The sequence below is a fragment of the Perognathus longimembris genome, chromosome 8 (genome assembly GCF_023159225.1).
Source record: "Perognathus longimembris pacificus isolate PPM17 chromosome 8, ASM2315922v1, whole genome shotgun sequence".
Taxonomy (NCBI): domain Eukaryota; kingdom Metazoa; phylum Chordata; class Mammalia; order Rodentia; family Heteromyidae; genus Perognathus; species Perognathus longimembris.
In genome coordinates, this window is record NC_063168.1 from 34,230,109 (window position 1) to 34,248,690 (window position 18,582).

At 37.1% G+C, this 18,582-nt stretch overlaps 1 protein-coding gene and 1 long non-coding RNA gene across 4 annotated transcripts in view; one reads left to right on the plus strand and one right to left on the minus strand.

Moving 5' to 3' along the window:
* Nucleotides 1–18,582, plus strand: part of Usp34 (ubiquitin specific peptidase 34) — a 226,835-nt gene that overhangs the window by 172,991 nt on the left and 35,262 nt on the right. For all 3 annotated transcript variants that reach the window (XM_048352847.1, XM_048352848.1, XM_048352849.1), the window contains 10 exons: nt 2,891–2,971; nt 3,949–4,034; nt 4,675–4,843; nt 4,938–5,012; nt 7,434–7,585; nt 11,138–11,186; nt 11,272–11,376; nt 11,491–11,535; nt 13,418–13,522; nt 15,619–15,766. In XM_048352847.1, the coding sequence (XP_048208804.1) occupies nt 2,891–2,971; nt 3,949–4,034; nt 4,675–4,843; nt 4,938–5,012; nt 7,434–7,585; nt 11,138–11,186; nt 11,272–11,376; nt 11,491–11,535; nt 13,418–13,522; nt 15,619–15,766 (1,015 nt within the window). The remainder of the gene's footprint in view (nt 1–2,890; nt 2,972–3,948; nt 4,035–4,674; nt 4,844–4,937; nt 5,013–7,433; nt 7,586–11,137; nt 11,187–11,271; nt 11,377–11,490; nt 11,536–13,417; nt 13,523–15,618; nt 15,767–18,582) is intronic.
* LOC125356412 lies at nt 683–17,918 on the minus strand. The gene is made up of 3 exons (XR_007211888.1): nt 17,901–17,918; nt 10,716–10,721; nt 683–972 (listed from the first exon to the last, which is right to left on the minus strand). It is a non-coding gene; the product is annotated as an uncharacterized LOC125356412 (long non-coding RNA).

An 18,582-nucleotide genomic window follows, 5' to 3' on the forward strand; every position in this document is an offset into this window, starting at 1 on the left:
GCTTGCCAGGCAGGCACTCTTCTGCTGAGTTAAATCCCCCCATAACCGTTTTTAATTAATTAATTTTTGCTGCCTGTCCTTTGGCTTAAACTCAGGGCCAAAGTACTGTCCCTTAGCTTTTTTTATTCAAAGCCAGTAATTTGCCACTTGAGCCACAGCTGCATTTTCAGCTTTTCAGTTGTTAACTATAGATAAGAGTCTCATGGACTTTATTTACAACCTGGGTTGGCTTTTAACTACAGTCCTCAGATCTCAGCATCCTTAGAAGATCATATTACAGATGTGAGCCACTGGTGCCCGGCTCAAATTGTTTTTATCTTTTGAAAATGATAGGGATCTCAATATAAGTCATTTCTAGTACTTCATGGCCCAAACATTTAATTTATTTTTATTTATTTACTTTTTTTGTGGGCCTTGAACTCAGAGCCTGGGCGCTGTTTTGGTTCTTTTTGCTCAAGGCTAGTGCTGTACCACTTTAAACCAAGGCACCACTTCTGTTTTTCTGGTGGTTAATTTGAGACAACAGTCACAGGAACTTTTCTACCCAGGCTGGCTTTGAACTATGATCTTCAGATAGCAGCCTCCTGAGTAGCTAGGATAATAGGCCTGAGCCACCAGCATCCAGCAAAGAAGTTAATACTTATACATCAAATTCATTACACATATTAATTGCTTTAAAATTCTCAAGAGTTTTTTTCCCCCTATTTATTTTTGTGGTGCTGAAGATTTTATTCAGGGGCTTAAATATGCTTAACTAGCTTAACTTGGGCTTGCACATGTTTACCTATATCAGGCCAAAATTATTCTTAACTACATTTAAAACATTGTTTCGATTTTTTTTTTTTCCCTTCAGCCTTATTAAGGTACAGTTGACAGAAAGTTGTAGGGCTTGGGATATGCTGAACTAATAGGGCATCTGCCTAATGAAGAGAAAGGTCTTGAGTACAAAATTCAATACTGATGGGCATAATTCTAATTACACAGGCCAATTGAGATTTGGTGCTAGACTGGGTAAAAAGTCAGCGAGACTTCCATGCAACAACAACAAAAATCTAGGCATTGTGATACATACCTGTTATCCCAAGTAGATAGTAGGTGTAAAGTTGGAGGATCACAGTAGGCTGGCCTAGACAAAGACAGTAATATCCTCCTTGAAAAAGAAAGCCGAAGAAACAGCGGAGCTGTGGCTTACACAGTAGAGCACCTACCTAGCAAGTATAAGACCCTGAATTCAACCTTCAGTACCACCACCACCAAAAAAGAAAAGAAAATTGTATATATTGAAGATGTACAATGTGAAAAATACGTGTATACATACATACCATTTTGATACTATTAGTGTGTAAGAGAAGAGTTTAAAAACTCTCAGAGCATTAGTAACTGTACTTAGGAGAGTTATATGTAACTGGGTACTACTGGTGGCTCACACATGTAATCTTACTCAAGAGGCTGATATGATGATCACAGTTCAAAGCCAGCCTAGGCAGGACAGTCTGTGTAACTCTTATCTTCAGTTAACTGGCAAAAAGCCAGATGTGGAGCTGTGGCTCAAGTGGTAGAGCAGTAATACTTTCCAGCACTGAAGAAGTCCTGAGCTTGGTAGTCTTGGGATTTTCCAGATGTGAGAGGTAGTAGTAGTATAGTATGGCACATTAGTTGATGTCTTATTTAGAAGGTAGTTTTATTTTACCTTATAGCAGTGGAGTAAAAGAAATGATCATTAGAAATTACATGCATAAAGGTATATTGGTTTCAAAACCAATATTTTTTTATTCTTATTTTATCTATTGCTTTCTGCCTTTTTTCTGCAGCTGATGTTTTAAAGCAAACCCAGAAGTCATATTTTACATCCACGACATAATGTATATATGCATTCAGCAGACAAGAACTTCAGAAAAATCTCTAACCACAATTTCATTTACTTCTAGTAAAATTAAAAAATGATTTTAGGGGCTGGGAATATGGACTAGTGACAAGAGTGCTTGCTTTGTATACATGAATCCCTGGGTTCGATTCCCCAGCACCACATATATAGAAAAACGGCCAGAAGTGGCACTGTGGCTCAAGTGGTAAAGAAGCCAGGGACAGTGCTCAGGCCCTGACTCCAAGCCCAGGACTGCCCCCGCCTCCCCCCCCCCCCCCCCCAAAAAAAAAGAAAAAGATTTTAACCCTCATTTTGTATTTAGTTTTCACTGTTGCAAAAATGCTTTTTCTGTTAGTTTGATTTAGTGTTCAGAAACAATATGCAATTTGTACTTGTTTCTTAAATCTTTCATATCTACTGTTTTTATTCCTTGGTGCTATTTTGTGTCATGTATTTTTCAAGATATTCTAACTACTTGCTTTGTCTGATAATATTTTCAGCATATTATTTAACCTATACTGCTAGGTCTCTCAGTTCACCCATGGCTATTTGAAAGATTCAGATCCATAATTAGATTATAATTTTTTAAGTTTATTTATTGCTCTTATAAAGGTGATGTACAGAGGAGTTTCAGTTACCTAAGTCAGGTAAAGAGAACATTTCTTTTTGGATGGTGTCACCCTTCCCCCTTACTCTGTTCCAGGGGTATACTTTTTTTTAAGCAGAAGGAATATGAATCATACTCAAATCATATAACTCACAAGAATAAAAGATTGTTCATTGTGACATTTATGAGGTCAAAAATGATTCTTCATTTTAAGTTCCTCAAGTTGCCAAAAGGTTTTATATTATAACATAAATGTGATCTGGGGAGTTGTGTGATGAGGCAATCCTTAGATTTAAGATTTTGTAAAAAAAATTGAGAAGCAATTTGATTTAACAAAACAAGCCTATGTAATTGTTATCTCATTTTAACAAATGTTGGTTAAATATTAAAATCCAAGCTCTTGGTTTTTTTTTTTACAGTGGTTTTTGGATCGCATGGCTGACGATGACTGGTGGCCAATGCAAATCCTAATTAAGTGTCCTAATCAGATTGTGAGACAGGTAAGGAAAAGATGTAACTGAAAAAAGTTCCTAGGAAAATCAGCGGTTTTTAGTTCTAATTATTCTAAGTGTGTCTGTGACCTAAACCTAGCATTGAAAATAATTTGAAAAGATCTACTTCCTACCTTAAAAGTCATTTTGCTATTATTTTTTTCAGCCACTTTTAACATAGGCTGTCACTGTAATCAAGCAATTAAAATTACAGACATTTTCCAGCTATCACATGATAACCTATAAGTCTCCCTCCCTTTTTTTTACATCCTAAGGTATTTCAACTGGTAGAGCAGTATGAGTGTCCAAGAAAGTTACATGAGGAGGGTATAATTCATTTATTTGAAAAAAATTACACAAAGAAAATTTAAACATGGCTTTTTAGTCATTTAATGACAAAATCAAAAACTTAATGTGAATTATGTTATTTTTTAGTTGTTATTGAAATGGTGCCTGGGCTTGAACTCAAGGCCTAGGGCTTATCTCTCAGCTTTTTTGCTTAAGGCTAATGCTCCACCACTTTAGCCACTTTCAGCTTTTTGGTGGTTAATTCAAGATTTGAGTCTCAGATTTTAGAACCATAAATCTCAGACCTGGATGTAATATATTCTTACTCATTAAAATTCACTCAGATCTTTCAAAGTATACAATTTAGTGGTTTAAAACATTCACCCCCAAAACTACTCACATTTAATTTACATTAGTAATCATTTCTTTTTTTTATCTTCTTCTCCTCAACCCCTCACCCTACTAGAAATTTACTTTGTACCTTTCTCCAAAGATTTGCCTATTTTTTCCATCTCCTGAATTTTGTTGTTTCAGAGACAGGATCTTACTATGTATACCAGGCTATGCTCAAAACTTGTAATCCTCCTGTCTCTGCCTCTTGCTTGCTAGAATTACAGAATGTACTGTTATATCCATCAAATATGTTAGTTTTTTTAGTCATGTGATGATTTTAAATTATTACATCTTTCCCTTTATAGATGTTTCAGCGCTTATGTATACATGTGATTCAGAGATTGAGACCTGTGCACGCTCATTTCTATCTGCAGCCAGGAATGGAAGATGGGTAAGAATTCCTTTTTGAACATTTTTTTTAACTTCCTTGACAATTTGCTGACATAATATTTTTAAATACTTTTAAATATTTAGGTTGTTATATTTAAACTTGAAGTTATATACATCAAGAAGAGAGAACTATTTTTGTTGTGTATTTTAATTAACTACATCTGTAAAATCCTCTACAAATTACTTGAAGAGTGGTCTTTTATTTGGATTTAGTCACTATAATAGAGTATTACTATTATTTCAGCTACTATAAATTATCACCAAAACATAGGAAAAATAGCCATGCAACAGTGGCTCATAACTATAATCATAGCTACTCAGGAGGCTGAGATCTAAGAATTGTACTTCAAAGCCAACTGGGACAGGAAGCCCATGAGACTCAACTAACTAAAAAATGAAAAACTCAGAAGTAGAACTGTAGCTCAAGTGGTAGAGGCCTAGCCTTAAGCAAAAAGCTCAGGGACATTTCAAGCCCCGGACTGGCACACACATAAAAATAATATATGTATAGATATACTCTGTATCCATAGATACAGTTTATAGGTATAAATGAAAAACAAACTAAGGGCTTTAAACTTTTTGTTCAGGCAGTATTTGCTCTCAAATCTAGTACATTCTCCAAGGTGTATTTTTCTTTTCAGGTCTGATGATATGGATGCCTCAGTAGAAGATATTGGTGGTCGTTCCTGTGTCACTCGATTTGTGAGAACTCTGTTATTAATTATGGAACATGGTGTAAAACCTCATAGTAAACATCTTACAGAGTATTTTGCCTTCCTTTACGAATTTGCCAAAATGGGTGAAGAAGAGGTGAGGGGTACTCTTTTTTTTTTTTATTCCTTGGATTATATACTTTTTTTTGTGTGTTTGATATCATTTTAAATTTTAAATTAATGTTTTTTAGAGCCAGTTTTTGCTTTCCTTGCAAGCCATATCTACAATGGTACATTTTTATATGGGAACCAAAGGACCTGAAAATGTAAGTACATTCTGTCTCATTATCAGAGATATGGAGGCCATATTTCCAATAGCTTGAATTATGCAAAGTCATTAGATAATAAAAACCCTTAAAGTCTCTTGTATCCTTTTTATTAAATCATATTAAGGATCTCAGATTGGCAAGTGATGTTAATGTTATTTTAATGGATGCAGCAAGCTAATTAACAATTTGAGTAATACGTTTCACTGGGAAGATCCTAGGTCAAAGCAAATAAACTTGGTCAAGGGGCTGGGAATATGGCCTAGTGGTAAGAGTGCTTGCCTTATATACATGAAGCCCTGCGTTCCATTCCTCAGCACTACATATATAGAAAAGGCCAGAAGTGGTCCTGTGTCTCAAGTGGCAGAATGCTAGCCTTGAGCAAAAAAAAAAAAAGCCCAGACAGTGCCTAGGTTCTGAGTTCAAGGCCCAGCACTGGCAAAAAACAAAACAAAAACTGTCAAAGTAGACACCACCTACTTTGCAGTCTGCTAAGTAATTCTGTACATTTTCAGTGCTTATATTCTTCAAGCTCTTTATTGCTTAGTTTGTCAGTCTTCCAAAAATCTTCAGTGGCTGATTGAAGTATGGTACAGCTTTTGCTTTGTGTGTGACAAATACATTGGATTTTAACATCTATTTATACTATTTTATTTTTTGCTTAATCCTAAGAGACAAGTACATTTTACAGATTAGGTACTTGGGGCTTAGAGAAGTTGACCCGTTTTAGATAGCACACAATGAAGTTAGGCTTTATTTAATCCTTGATCAGATTAATTGACCTAATATTCTCTTGAATGTTATGCTGGCTCACTTCTTAAAATATATGGACCATGGGGCTGGGGATATAGCCTAGTGGCAAGAGTGCCTGCCTCGGATACACGAGGCCCTAGGTTCGATTCCCCAGCACCACATATACAGAAAACGGCCAGAAGCGGCGCTGTGGCTCAAGGGGCAGAGTGCTAGCCTTGAGCGGGAAGAAGCCAGGGACAGTGCTCAGGCCCTGAATCCAAGGCCCAGGACTGGCCAAAAAAAAAAAAATATATATGGACCAGTACTATTCCAGTATATATGGCTATCTGTTGTGACTTTTTTCTTTTTCTTTTGGCCTCACTTTTTTTCAGGGTGGGGAGGAATATTAGCATTGCAACTAAAGGCTTACAGATTACTAAGTGGGTGCTCTACTGCTTGAGCCATGCCTCCAGCCCTTTTTGCTATAGTCTCACTTTTACTCAGGGAAGCCTGAATTCCTATCCTCTTATTACAGTTTTTTTTTTTTCTGTAACTGTGATAATAGGCATGTACCACTGTACTCAGGTATTGCTTTGGAAGTTCTATACAAGGCTGCTGTTGTAAGAGATCCTCCAGTTATCCAAATCCTGAGTAGCTCGTATTCTAAGCAGGAGCCACCATTATTGTCCTACAGAATCCTCTTGTTTCAGCTTCCCAAATGCTATGAGTATTGTCATGCACCACTATGCCTAGGTCTCTTCCTTTTTCAGGGCATAAAAATCTTATTAGTGCGGGGCTGGGGATATGTCCTAGTGGCAAGAGAGCTTGCCTCGTATACATGAGGCCCTGGGTTCAATTCCCTAGCACCACATATACAGAAAACGGCCAGAAGTGGCGCTGTGGCTCAAGTGGCAGAGTGCTAGCCTTGAGCAAAAAGAAGCCAGGGACAGTGCTCAGGCCCTGAGTCCAAGGCCCAGGACTGGCAAAAAAAAAAAAAAAATCTTATTAGTATCTTAGCATTTCAGAGGCCAGCTAAGTTTGAAAAGCGTATTTACATTATATGGAAACTGGAAATTAGGATTTCTTCTTTTTGTAACTGGCATTTTAAATAAGAAATGTCATTTTATCATACTTAGTTTTTGTGTGTGTTGGTACTGTGGCTTGAACTCAGGCTTTGAACACTTTACCCAGCCTTTTCAACTCATGGCTGATAGTCTGTCACTTTGAGCCACATTCCTAGTTCTTTTTCTTGTTGGTCTTTTTTGTTTTGTTGGTTTTTTTTAAATTGGTGATTGGTGATTGGTGTGATAAGTGATTTGTCTGCCTAGGTTGACTTTGAACTTCAATCCTCAGATCCCAGCCTCCTGAATAAGTAGGATTCTGATGCCCAGTACATCATTTTGTGTTTTATCTTGTTTATCTCAGGGTCTTACTTAGATGAAAACAAAAGTTATTCAAGGATTTTTGCTTTTAGTTAAGGTAAATAGTGTTGAGAATTACTTTTCTGTACAATTCTGCTAGCTTGCTCTAAAATTGTTCTGAATGTTGTTAGAGTTATACCTTTGAGTAGTGGTTTTTCATGATACATAATCTTGCCACCTCAATAAGTATACAAAATAAATCAATTGTTCCACAATTTATCTAAAAGTAATACCACATTAAAATTGAATTTGTTCTTGTTCCACTTAGCCTCAAGTTGAAGTATTGTCAGAAGAAGAAGGAGAAGAAGAAGAAGAAGAAGAAGATATCCTCTCTCTGGCAGAAGAAAAATACAGACCAGCTGCCCTTGAAAAGATGATAGCTTTAGTTGCTCTTTTGGTTGAACAGTCTCGCTCAGAAAGGTGAAATGTTTCAACATTCAAAATGCTTAAAGTGTGTTTGGTTTTACTCTTTTTACATAATTGTTTTATTATAATTCAGTTTTTGTTACAAATTTTTTCAAATAATAATACCTTATTCATCAATTCTTGTGGCTCAAGAATTTCAGTACTTTCTACTAAACTCTTATTTCTTAGTCATGTTAGAAATCGTCATTGGTAAAAAAAATTACAGTAAAATGTCTAGCAAAATTACATGTAAATTGTATATTCATTCTTTAACCTAACAACTATACTTCTAGAGATCTACTGCTACAAAGTGCAGAAAGATATATAGACAGTTATTTATTGAAATATTATTTCAAATAGAAACAGCCAAATGTGCACCAAAGAGGGATCAACATTGAAAAATCAAGGTATCCACTCAAGAGTATTCTATAGTTCAAAAAATAAACAATATGGAATTTATATGTACTACCACAGAGAAGTCTTTATGGTATACATGTGTCCTCCTTGCGCCCCACCCCCACCCCCTTTGTTAAAAAATAAGGTGGAGAAGAATAGCTGTAGCATGGTAATTTTTAAGAGAAGGAAGTCTAAGGCTTGGTGTCAATGATTCATGGCTGCGATGTTAACTGCTAAGGAGGCTGAGATCTGGAACATTGAGGTTTGAAGCCAGCCTGGTAAAAACTAGATTCCATCTCCAAAATAATGCACAGAATATAGGGCTGGAGTTATGACTCAAGTGGTAGGTAGTACACCAGCTGAGCAAGCAATCAATCATAAGATCCTGACTTCAAATTCTAGTACCACCACAAAAAAATAAAAAGGAAAAGAAAAAGAAAACTGAGAATGTGTACACAGCTTATCTTCATTCATACATTTATTTGCTAAAGTTTTTTTATAATGCAAAAGTAGTACTTGTAGAGTTTTCAGAGAGATTATCAGACAGTGTGCTTATGTAGAATGGTGAAAATTTTTAAGTTGCCTAATACATATTTCCCAGTTAGAGTCCAACTAGGCAACAGTCTGCCATCTTATTTCACATTTCATGTTGTAACCAATTGTATTTTTCAAAATGTATGCCACATTTTTCAAATATTTATACTTTCTGTTGGTGATTTAACTGTTTAAAATAGCCCCCCAAACAGTATTGAAGTTCTGTCTAGTATTCCTAAATTCAAGGAAGGCTGTGATGTGCATCAGGGTGAAAATAAACGTGTTAGATTCAGGTATGAGTTGTAATGCTGTTGGCCATAAGTTCAATGTTAATGCATAAACTACATATTAAATAAGGTGTCTTTAAACAGATACACCTGTAAAGTGCGGTAATGTGTTTATTACTTGATGGAATTGTTGTGACAAAAGGCTCATAGGCACATAATTCTGTATTACCCATAGAAGGAATATTTGCTTTTTTTCTGTGTTTATAACACGTCACAGGATGTAACTACCAAAATTATCAAACATTAACTATAAATCAAAACTATCTTTTTAAGGAATGGTTTCCAGTTGAAGTGGGAGGGAAAATGAGGTGAACTGGGACAAAAGTAGAAGTTTGAGAAAATTACTTGCTTTATAGATTTAACCTTGGAAGCATGTAACTGTTTTGCATAATTATTAATAAATATATTTTTTAATTCCTAAAAATTACAAGCATAATGAAATAACTGAACCTTAATCTATATTAAGTAGGTGATACAGCTACTGGAGAGGAATTAAAGTATTCTTAGAACACATTAACTGTGGATGTATGGGAAAGACATAAATCGTCCTAAAATGTTTTAGCAATCATATTGTTAATAATAGAATTACTATTCTGAAACTATTCTGAGCCCGGGTTTGGGGCAAGAAATTAATGAGAATCTGAATTTTTATTTTATTTTTTTTTTGGAAAGCACAAAGGCTATCTAAAACTACTGAGGTCATGTTAAAAGAGCTCAACAGGTTATTTAAGGAGTTTCTGCTGGTCATAGATTGGACAACTTGCATACCACAAGTAAGAATAACTACAATGAAATGTGAAACACACCAAGATGATGAAATTAATAAGCCCTAATTGATACCGAAAAGAAAATTTGAAAAATACGTTGTCAACTTTTGGAGTACATTGGAAAATCAATCTTTATTTTGAAACCTATAACAAAATTTATTCTACCTGGAAGAACTTAAAGGTCATGGGAACCAAGTGATGGATGAAGGAAAGTTTGCCATCATAAAGATATTGCAGTTAATAAATGAGAAAGGATTGTTGGAATTAGACTATAGCTATTCTGTGAGCTTGAATTGGTGGAAAAACATTACAGAAAACAATAACCCCTCATGTGTACCCACTGATGAAAATCCACACTTATCACCTACAAATTGTACTTGATTAAAAAAAAAAATCAAACCTAGCTGGGTGCCAGTGCCTCACACCTGTTATCCTAGCTACTCACAAGGCTGAGATATGAGGATCATGATTCGGAGCAGCTGGGACAGGAACGTCTGAGATGTGAAACTCTTAGCTCTAATTATCCATCAAAAGCTGGAAATGGAGCTGTGACTCAAGTGGTAGAGGGCTAGCCTTGAGCATAAAAGGTCAGGGATAGCACCCAGGCCCTGAGTACAAGCCCCTGGACTGGCACAAAACAACAGCAATAAAGTCAAACCTAGTTCTGATCAATTCTCTAGGTCTACCTGGTAGTTTACCGGAAATACAAAACAGAAGAACATGTAAAAAAAAAAAACAAAACAATCACCTGCATACAATTAGCAAAACATCAATCTGGGAAACTACAGAACAAGCAACCTACTTTCTTCAGCAAATTTCAGGATAAATATCAGAAGGGAAACCAATAGATTAAAGTATTAAGAGACACTCAAACTAAAGACTGTTCACAACAAAAGACTATTCAAGTCTGGATTCAGACAAATGATAAAATATTTATAAACATGAAATATGTATACTGCATTTTGTAAAATATTAAGAAATTATTAGTTTATGCACAAATGGCGCATTGGTTGTTTTAAATTTTACCTAAGATACATAATGAGATCTGTAGATAAATGATAAATTATCTGGATTATGCCTCAGCATAGTACATACTGAGTGGCTGGTGATAAAAGTGATTGTCTTTGGATAAATGAAAAGTTGAATTAATGGTATTCTTACACTACTCTATATCTGAATTTTTCTGTAATAAGTTAAATAGATACTAACTTAAAACTGGGAGGTAAAACTAATTATTTCTTGAAAGCTCATTTGGTTTTATACATTGACGTTTAAAAAAAAACAAAACAGAAACAACTTTCTTACTAAGTATAACAAACCCACCCCAGCATTTTGATTATACTAAAATTATTGAGTTAATGGAAATAAAGTTGATTTGACATCACTTACTAATCCTAGGATCTTGGAAAATGACTTGAGATACTTAGCTTAGCAAGCAAGTTTAGATATTTAACGCTTCCTCCCCCCTCTCCCCCCCAAATTGTACAGTTATAGAATGGACGATTTTCATGCATGTCATGATGTAAATAGCTATAAAGTAGTGCACATGGAAAAGATTTATTTCCACTAATATTTTCTTTTAGGCATTTGACATTATCACAGACTGACATGGCATCATTAACAGGAGGAAAGGTAATACCTTCTCTGATATTAAACAATTTGGTCATCATAAAAGTAATGTAATAGTTTTTAAATGAACTACCTTTGCTTTTGACAGGGATTTCCCTTCTTATTTCAACATATTCGTGATGGCATCAATATAAGACAAACTTGTAATCTAATTTTCAGCCTGTGTCGGTATAATAATCGACTTGCTGAACATGTAAGTGCTAAAAGACTTGGTAATTAAACCATTTCATTAATTTTTAAAAGGGGTGGTGGTAGAAAACCTGTCTCAAAAGTAAAAAAAAATCACATTTTCCTTTTTCTTACTTAGATTGTATCTATGCTTTTCACATCAATAGCAAAGTTGACTCCTGAGGTATGTAAACATTTGTTAATTATGTCTTTCAAATGATCATCAGCACTGACAGTGCTTTCAAATGAGCTCTTCTGATTCTTCAGGTTTTTCTGTATCATACTTTAACTAATCTGGTTTAAGTATATAATATGAATTAACTGCTGCCAGCTCATACCTGTACCCCTAGCTACTCCCGGAGGCTGATATCTGAGAATCATGGTTTAAAGCCAAACCCAGGCAAGAAAGCCCATGAGATCCTTATCTCCAGTAAAACTACTGAGAAAAATGGCACTGTGGCTCTAGTGGTAGAGCACTAGCCTTGAGCACAGAGGAGCTCAGGAACAGTGCCCAGGCCCTGAGTTCAGGCCCCAGGACTGGCAAAAAGAAACCCAAATTGTCTTATCTTTAAATGTTTATTAAAAATCCGTTTTTCCCAACCAAATATAAATGTATATTCATTATATCAGAGTAGTATCATAATTTTTGAAGTTGTTGGTTTAAAGCCTATATCCTAACTATGTATAAGGAAAAACAGAAGACAGAAGCTCTGTCTGTATATGTGGAAAACACAAAATAATATCTACTGAGCGTTTGCTGGAGTGCTGGTACTGGAATTTAAACTGAGGGACTGGGCACTATCCTTGAGCATTTTTTTTGTTCAAGGCCATAGTAAATTGGACATAAAAATCTCACAGACTTCCTGCTCAGGCTGGGAAGTGACCCTCAGATCTCAGCCACCTGAGTAGCATCTAGGTAATATGAGTGTGTTTATAAAAGAAATAGAAATACTTTAATAATCCATATGAACATTGTCAAAAGATTCTATAGAAAAAATTTCATTTAGAGTCTTCACTAGAACTGCTTTGTAAATAAAATTGATATGAAATTTTGGGAAATGTTGATAAAAGGATAACATTTTCCCATTATAAGTTCAAGAGATCTATGTACAAATGGCTTCTGTAACTAATAATGTACTATGTACTTGCAAATTGCTAAAAGATTTTAAGCCAGATGTTAGTGTCTCATGCCTATAGTCCTAGTTACTCAGGAGGTCTGGAAGTTTTTAGTTCAAAGCTAGTCCATGCAATAAGTTACTAGATTCCCATCTCTAAAATAACTAGCAAAAAGCACAGCTGGAAACATGGCTGGAGTAAGCCTTATCAAGGCCCAGAGTTCAAAAACTGGCACCAGCAAAAAACAACAACAAAAAATATATTAACTGTTCTCACCTTAAAAATGTTAGATGAGATAATGCATATCAATTAACTGAATTTTGCAACTGTACATTATATATGTTTCAGATCATCATGATTTACCTCATAAATATGTATAGTGATAATTTGTACATTTAAAAGTAAAATTTATCTGGGTGCCAGTGGTGCATGCCTGTAATCCTAGGAACTCAGAAGGCTGAGATCTGAGGATTGCGGTTCCAAGCCAGCCCAGGCAGAAAAATCCCCGCAAGATTCCTATCTGTGGTAAACTACTCAAAGAGAAGGAAGTTGCTCTGTGACTCAAGTGGTAAAGCTCTAGCCTTGAGCACAAAGAGGCTCACAGACAGTGCCCAGGCCCTGAATTCAAGCTCCAGGACTGGCAAAAAAGAATAAAGTTACTTTTTTCCAATTATATTTGACATCCCCAAAAGTCAATTAGGTGTGGCTCCCCTGTGATTGCCTTTTTTTTTTTTATTTGCATGCACTAGTTTTACACGTTAATTTTGTATCCCCTGGCTAATCCTACTGTTTTATGGTAATGAACGTTTGTATGCATGAGTACTGACAGCTGTTTGCATTAGTGGCAGCTCTCCCAGTAGATTTAAATGTGATGTGTAGAAGAGGATGTGTTGTTTTTCTGCTGAAAGACTGGTTCAGATTGATCTAAAAAACGAATGCTTGTCTTACAGGCAGCCAATCCTTTCTTTAAATTGTTAACTATGCTAATGGAATTTGCTGGTGGTCCTCCAGGCATGCCTCCCTTTGCCTCTTACATTCTGCAAAGGATATGGGAGGTAAGTCTCTCTCTCTCTCTCTCTCTTTTTTTTTTTTTTTGGTCATTTCTTTTTTGGTACTGGGGATTGAATCCAGATGTTTGCACTTGCTAAGCAAGTGCTTTGCCACTGAGCTACATCCTAGTCTGGGAGGTAAGTTTTGTAGAACCATGTTTTCAGATTTATATTTTCAAGTTTTTTTATACAGTCACTACCAATTCTCCTTATTTAGGTACCTAAAGTAGTTTCCGGTTTTTACAGATCCAGACAGCTTCTGTCAGATTTAGGGAGAAAAGAGGTCTGTCTATCTGTTTAACTCTATATCTCTCTGTCTCTGTCTCTGTCTGTCTGTCTGTCTGCCTCTCTCTCTCGCTCTCTCTTTTTTTTCCCTCATTCCTGGGGCTTGGACTCAGGGCCTAAGCACTATCCCTGGCTTCTTTTTTGCTCAAGACTAGCATTCTATCATTTGAGCCACAGTGCACTTCTTGCATTTTAAAAAAAAAATATGTGGTGCTGTGGGTTGGGAATGTGGCCTACTGGCAAGAGTGCTTGCCTCATATACATGAAGCCCTGGGTTCGATTCCTCAGCACCACATATATAGAAAACGGCCAGAAGTGGCGCTGTGGCTCAAGTGGCAGAGTGCTAGCATTGAGCAAAAAGAAGCCAGGGACAGTGCTCAGGCCCTGAGTTAAAGGCCCAGGACTGCCCCACCCACCCCACCCCCCAAAAAAATATGTATATATATGGTGCTGAGAAATTGAACCCAGGGCTTCAAGTATGCAAGGCAAGCACTCTACCACTAGGCCATATTCCCAGCCCTCTCTCACTTCTTTAAATGTAATTTTTACTATCTCTTAAGTATTTGTAGGGGGTTTAATTCAACATGTCATTATGAGTAGTATGCATCTTTTTTTTTTTTTTTAATGCTATGCATCTTAATCAGTTTGCCCTTCTCTCCCAACCCTACTTATCTCTTCAGGTAATGTTACCTGATTCTATTTTCAAATATGTACATTGAGTACTATGACTATATTCATCTACCTTTCCTCTGCATTTTTCGGCTCTCCCTCCCTTTAACCTCCCTCCTCCTCCCCTTAGGTAGTTTTCCAGATATTTAAAAAGATGTTTTTCCTGTAGAGTCCAACAGCTTTAGCCAATTGGAAGTTCTCATTCTCTACTCCCCCCAAAATGTCATAAAACAACTAAAAACGTAGAAATACAAACTGCTTTCAACATTTGACAGAAATGATGGAGGAAGTATTGGTCACTTCTAGAATTTCCCCTTAGTGAATTTTGGTAAAGCTTTAGAATAGGAGTCAGCATTCTTTTTCTCCAAAGGCCAAATGGAAAATGGATTTGTAGGCCCTATAGTCCCTCTCGAAATGATTTTAAATGTGTCATTTTTAGCCACAGACAATAAATAAATGAGTGGATTAGTGGACATGACTGTTGTCCCATAAAATGACAAAATAGCCACAGAATTTCACCTATGGGCCACGTTTGCCTACCACTGCTCTAGATTCCTACAATTCCTTTTTCCCATGCAAAGAATTTTAAGAGCAATGCAGTGAACAGCTTTACATTCTTATGTAATAGTGATTGGCTGAATATAGAATAAGAAAAATAAAGGTGAAATGTGTTAGAAAAGTAGGAACAAAGTGTTAAGTGAGAGAACATTTGTGTTGTAATCACAAACATCTAAATTCAATCCTTACTGCTTAAATAAAATAGTAAAATTAGAAACATTTAAGTTCTTTTTTTGTGTATATAGTATTCAAAGTCAAACCCAGGGCTTTGCTTGCATATGCTAACAAGTGTTCTAGTGAATTATCCAGCTAGACAAATAGGATTTCAAGTAAATTCTACAAAATACCTAAAAGCCACTGAGTTCTCGTATATTACCATCTTTGTTTATTTTAAATTTTGTTATAAAATGTTCTGAGCATTCTTGTCAATAAAAGAAGCTTAAAATTAGGAATAAAACTTAATGATTCTAGTTTTTTTTTTTAATTATTTTAGCCTTAAGTAAAATTAGTGGCATGTAGAAAAGAACGTAAAATAATTGTTCATTAATTTGACCTAATGTTGTATTCTGTTCTTGTCATTTTATTTGTAGGTGATTGAATACAATCCTTCTCAGTGTCTGGATTGGTTAGCAGTACAAACACCCCGAAATAAACTGGCACACAGCTGGGTCCTACAGAATATGGAAAACTGGGTTGAACGGTTTCTTTTGGCTCACAATTATCCTAGAGTCAGGACTTGTAAGTCAAATGTTCAGAATTTAGCAAACCATTTGCTGACATTCAAACTTTTAGCATTTTCTGTTTTCTGCTTTTTAAATGAAGTTACAATATAGCCATTGTATAATGCAAAGCTCTAAGAGTTATTCTTTAAAACCAAGGTTTACTAATATTTAGAGAATTGTGACAGGTTTTACAAATATCTAGTTTGTTTTGACAGTACTGAAACTTTGAACTTGGATTCTCACGTTTGCTAGAGAAACACTCCTGTTGCTCAACTATGTTGCCATCTGTGATTCTTGCTTATTTTTACAATATGGTCATCCATTTCCACCTAGGCTTAATCTGCCTATGTTTGCTTTTCTGTATGGCAGGATAACAAGCCTGTGCAATCACCATACAGCCTTTGTTTGAGAAAGCAAAACTTTTCTGCCCAGGCTAGCCTTGAACCTCAGTCCTTCCAATCAGCTTTTTAAGGAGCTAGAATTACAGGCTGAGTTGCCAGTGCCCAGCTGTTGGTCTGCCCTGCCTTTTCCCTTTTTTTTTTCTTTTTGCCAGTCCTGGGCCTTGAACTCAGGACCTGAGCACTGTTCCTGGCTTCTTTTTGCTTAAGGCTAGCACTCTACCACTTGAGCCACAGCACCATTTCTGGCTGTTTTCTGTATATGTGGTGTTGAGGAATCGAATGTATATGAGGCAAGCACTCTTGCCACTAGGCCATATTCCCAGCCCTGCCTTTTACTTTTCTCTTCTTTCCTCTCCTTTCCCCTTTCTTTCTCTTTCCTCTTTGCATTTTTTTCTCTCTCCTTCCTTCCATTCCTTCCTTTATCCTCCCTCCTCCCCCCCTTTCTTTCTAAGCTAGCCAGCATTGGTGGCGTATGCCTGTAGTCCTAGCTATTCAGAAGGCTGATCTGAGAAGATTGCAGTTGAAAGCCAGCCCAGATAGGAAAAGTCCATGAGACTCTTATCTCTGGTTAACCACCAAGAAGGCAGAAATGGTGAACACTAGCCTTGAGCAAAAAAGCTTGGGAACCGTGTCTAGACTGTCAAGCCCCAGGACCTGTGCTCAAGGGTGGAAAAACAAAAATCATTAATTGCTGGGTGCTAGTGGCTCATGTCTGTAATTCAAAGATTACAGGTCAAAGTCAGCCTAGCCAGGAAAAGTGGTAGAGTGTCAGCCTTGAGCACCAAAGCTTAGGTACAGCAACTAAGCCTTGACAAAACCCCAGGACTAGCACAAAAAAAGAAAAAGACTATTGAGGCTGGGAGTATGGCCTCGTGGCAAGAGTGCTTGCCTCGTATACATGAAGCCCTGGCTTCTATTCCCCAGCACCACATATGTAGAAAATGGACAGAAGTGGCACTATAGCTTAAGTGGCAGAGTGCTAGCCTTGAGTAAAAAAGAAGCCAGGGACAGCGCTCAGGCCCTGAGTCTAAGGAGCAGTACCAGCCACACACACAAAAAAAAGACTGTTGAGGAGGGAGGCTGAATATAATAATTGATACAGAAAATACTGGCTAGATAAAACCAATATTCTTAAATTTTTTTAAAATTTTTTTTTTTTTGCCAGTCCTGGGGCTTGGACTCAGGGCCTGAGCACTGTCCCTGGCTTCTTTATGCTCAAGGCTAGCACTCTGCCACTTGAGCCACAGCGCCACTTCTGGCCGTTTTCTGTATATGTGGTGCAGGGGAATCGAACCCAGGGCTTCATGTATGAAGCAAGCACTCTTTGCCAGTAGGCCATATCCCCAGCCCAAAACCAATATCTTGCACAAGTCAGTAGAGAATAAACAGAGACCTTGGCAGACAGATAGACAAATACCAACAATAGCTTTTCACAGAGTAGGAAATTTCTTGTAAATAAACATGAAATATAATATATTACTTTTTTTTTTTTTTTTTTTTTGGCCAGTCCTGGGCCTTGAGCTCAGGGCCTGAGCACTGTCCCTGACTTCTTTCTGCTCAAGGCTAGCACTCTGCCACTTGAGCCACAGCGCCACTTCTGGCCGTTTTCTGTATATGTGGTGCTAGGGAATTGAACCCAGGGCCTCATGTATACGAGGCAAGCACTCTTGCCACTAGGCCATATCCCCAGCCCAATATATTACTTTTGAGAATCCAAAGAAAATGAAAATCATAGTAGTTAATTCTCACACTTGTAATTCTAGCTACTTGGGAAGCTAAGATTGGGAAGAGCATGGCATGAGTGTAGTCTGGGAAAAAAGTTTACAAGACCCACTTCTAAGTGGAAACTAGATGCATTTGATGCATGCCTGTTACCCTAGCTGTGACAAGAAGACTAACATAAGTGAATTATGCCCGGGTGCAAGCTCAGAAAGAAAACAAGGCCTACTCTTAAAAATAACTGGCAAGGGTTTGGAATGTGGCCTGGTGATAGACTGCTTGCCTACCATGCATCAAGCCATGGGTTTGATTACTCAGTACCACAGCAACAGAAAAAACCGGAAGTGGCGCTGTGGCTCAAGTCGTAGACTACTAGCCTTGAGCAAAAGAAGCTCAGGTACAGTGCCCAGGCCCTGAGTTCAAGTCTCAGGACTGGCAAAAATAAATAACTGGCAGCCCAGTGCTGGTGGCTCTCGCCCGTAATCTTATCTACTTAGGAAGCTAAGATCTCTGAGGATCATTCTTTAAAACTAGCCAGGGCAGGGCTGGGGATATGGCCTAGTGGCAAGAGTGCCTGCCTCATATACATGAGGCCCTGGGTTCGATTCCCCAGCACCACGTATACAGAAAATGGCCAGAAGTGGCGCTGTGGCTCAAGTGGCAGAGTGCTAGCCTTGAGCAGAAAGAAGCCAGGGACAGTGCTCAGGCCTTG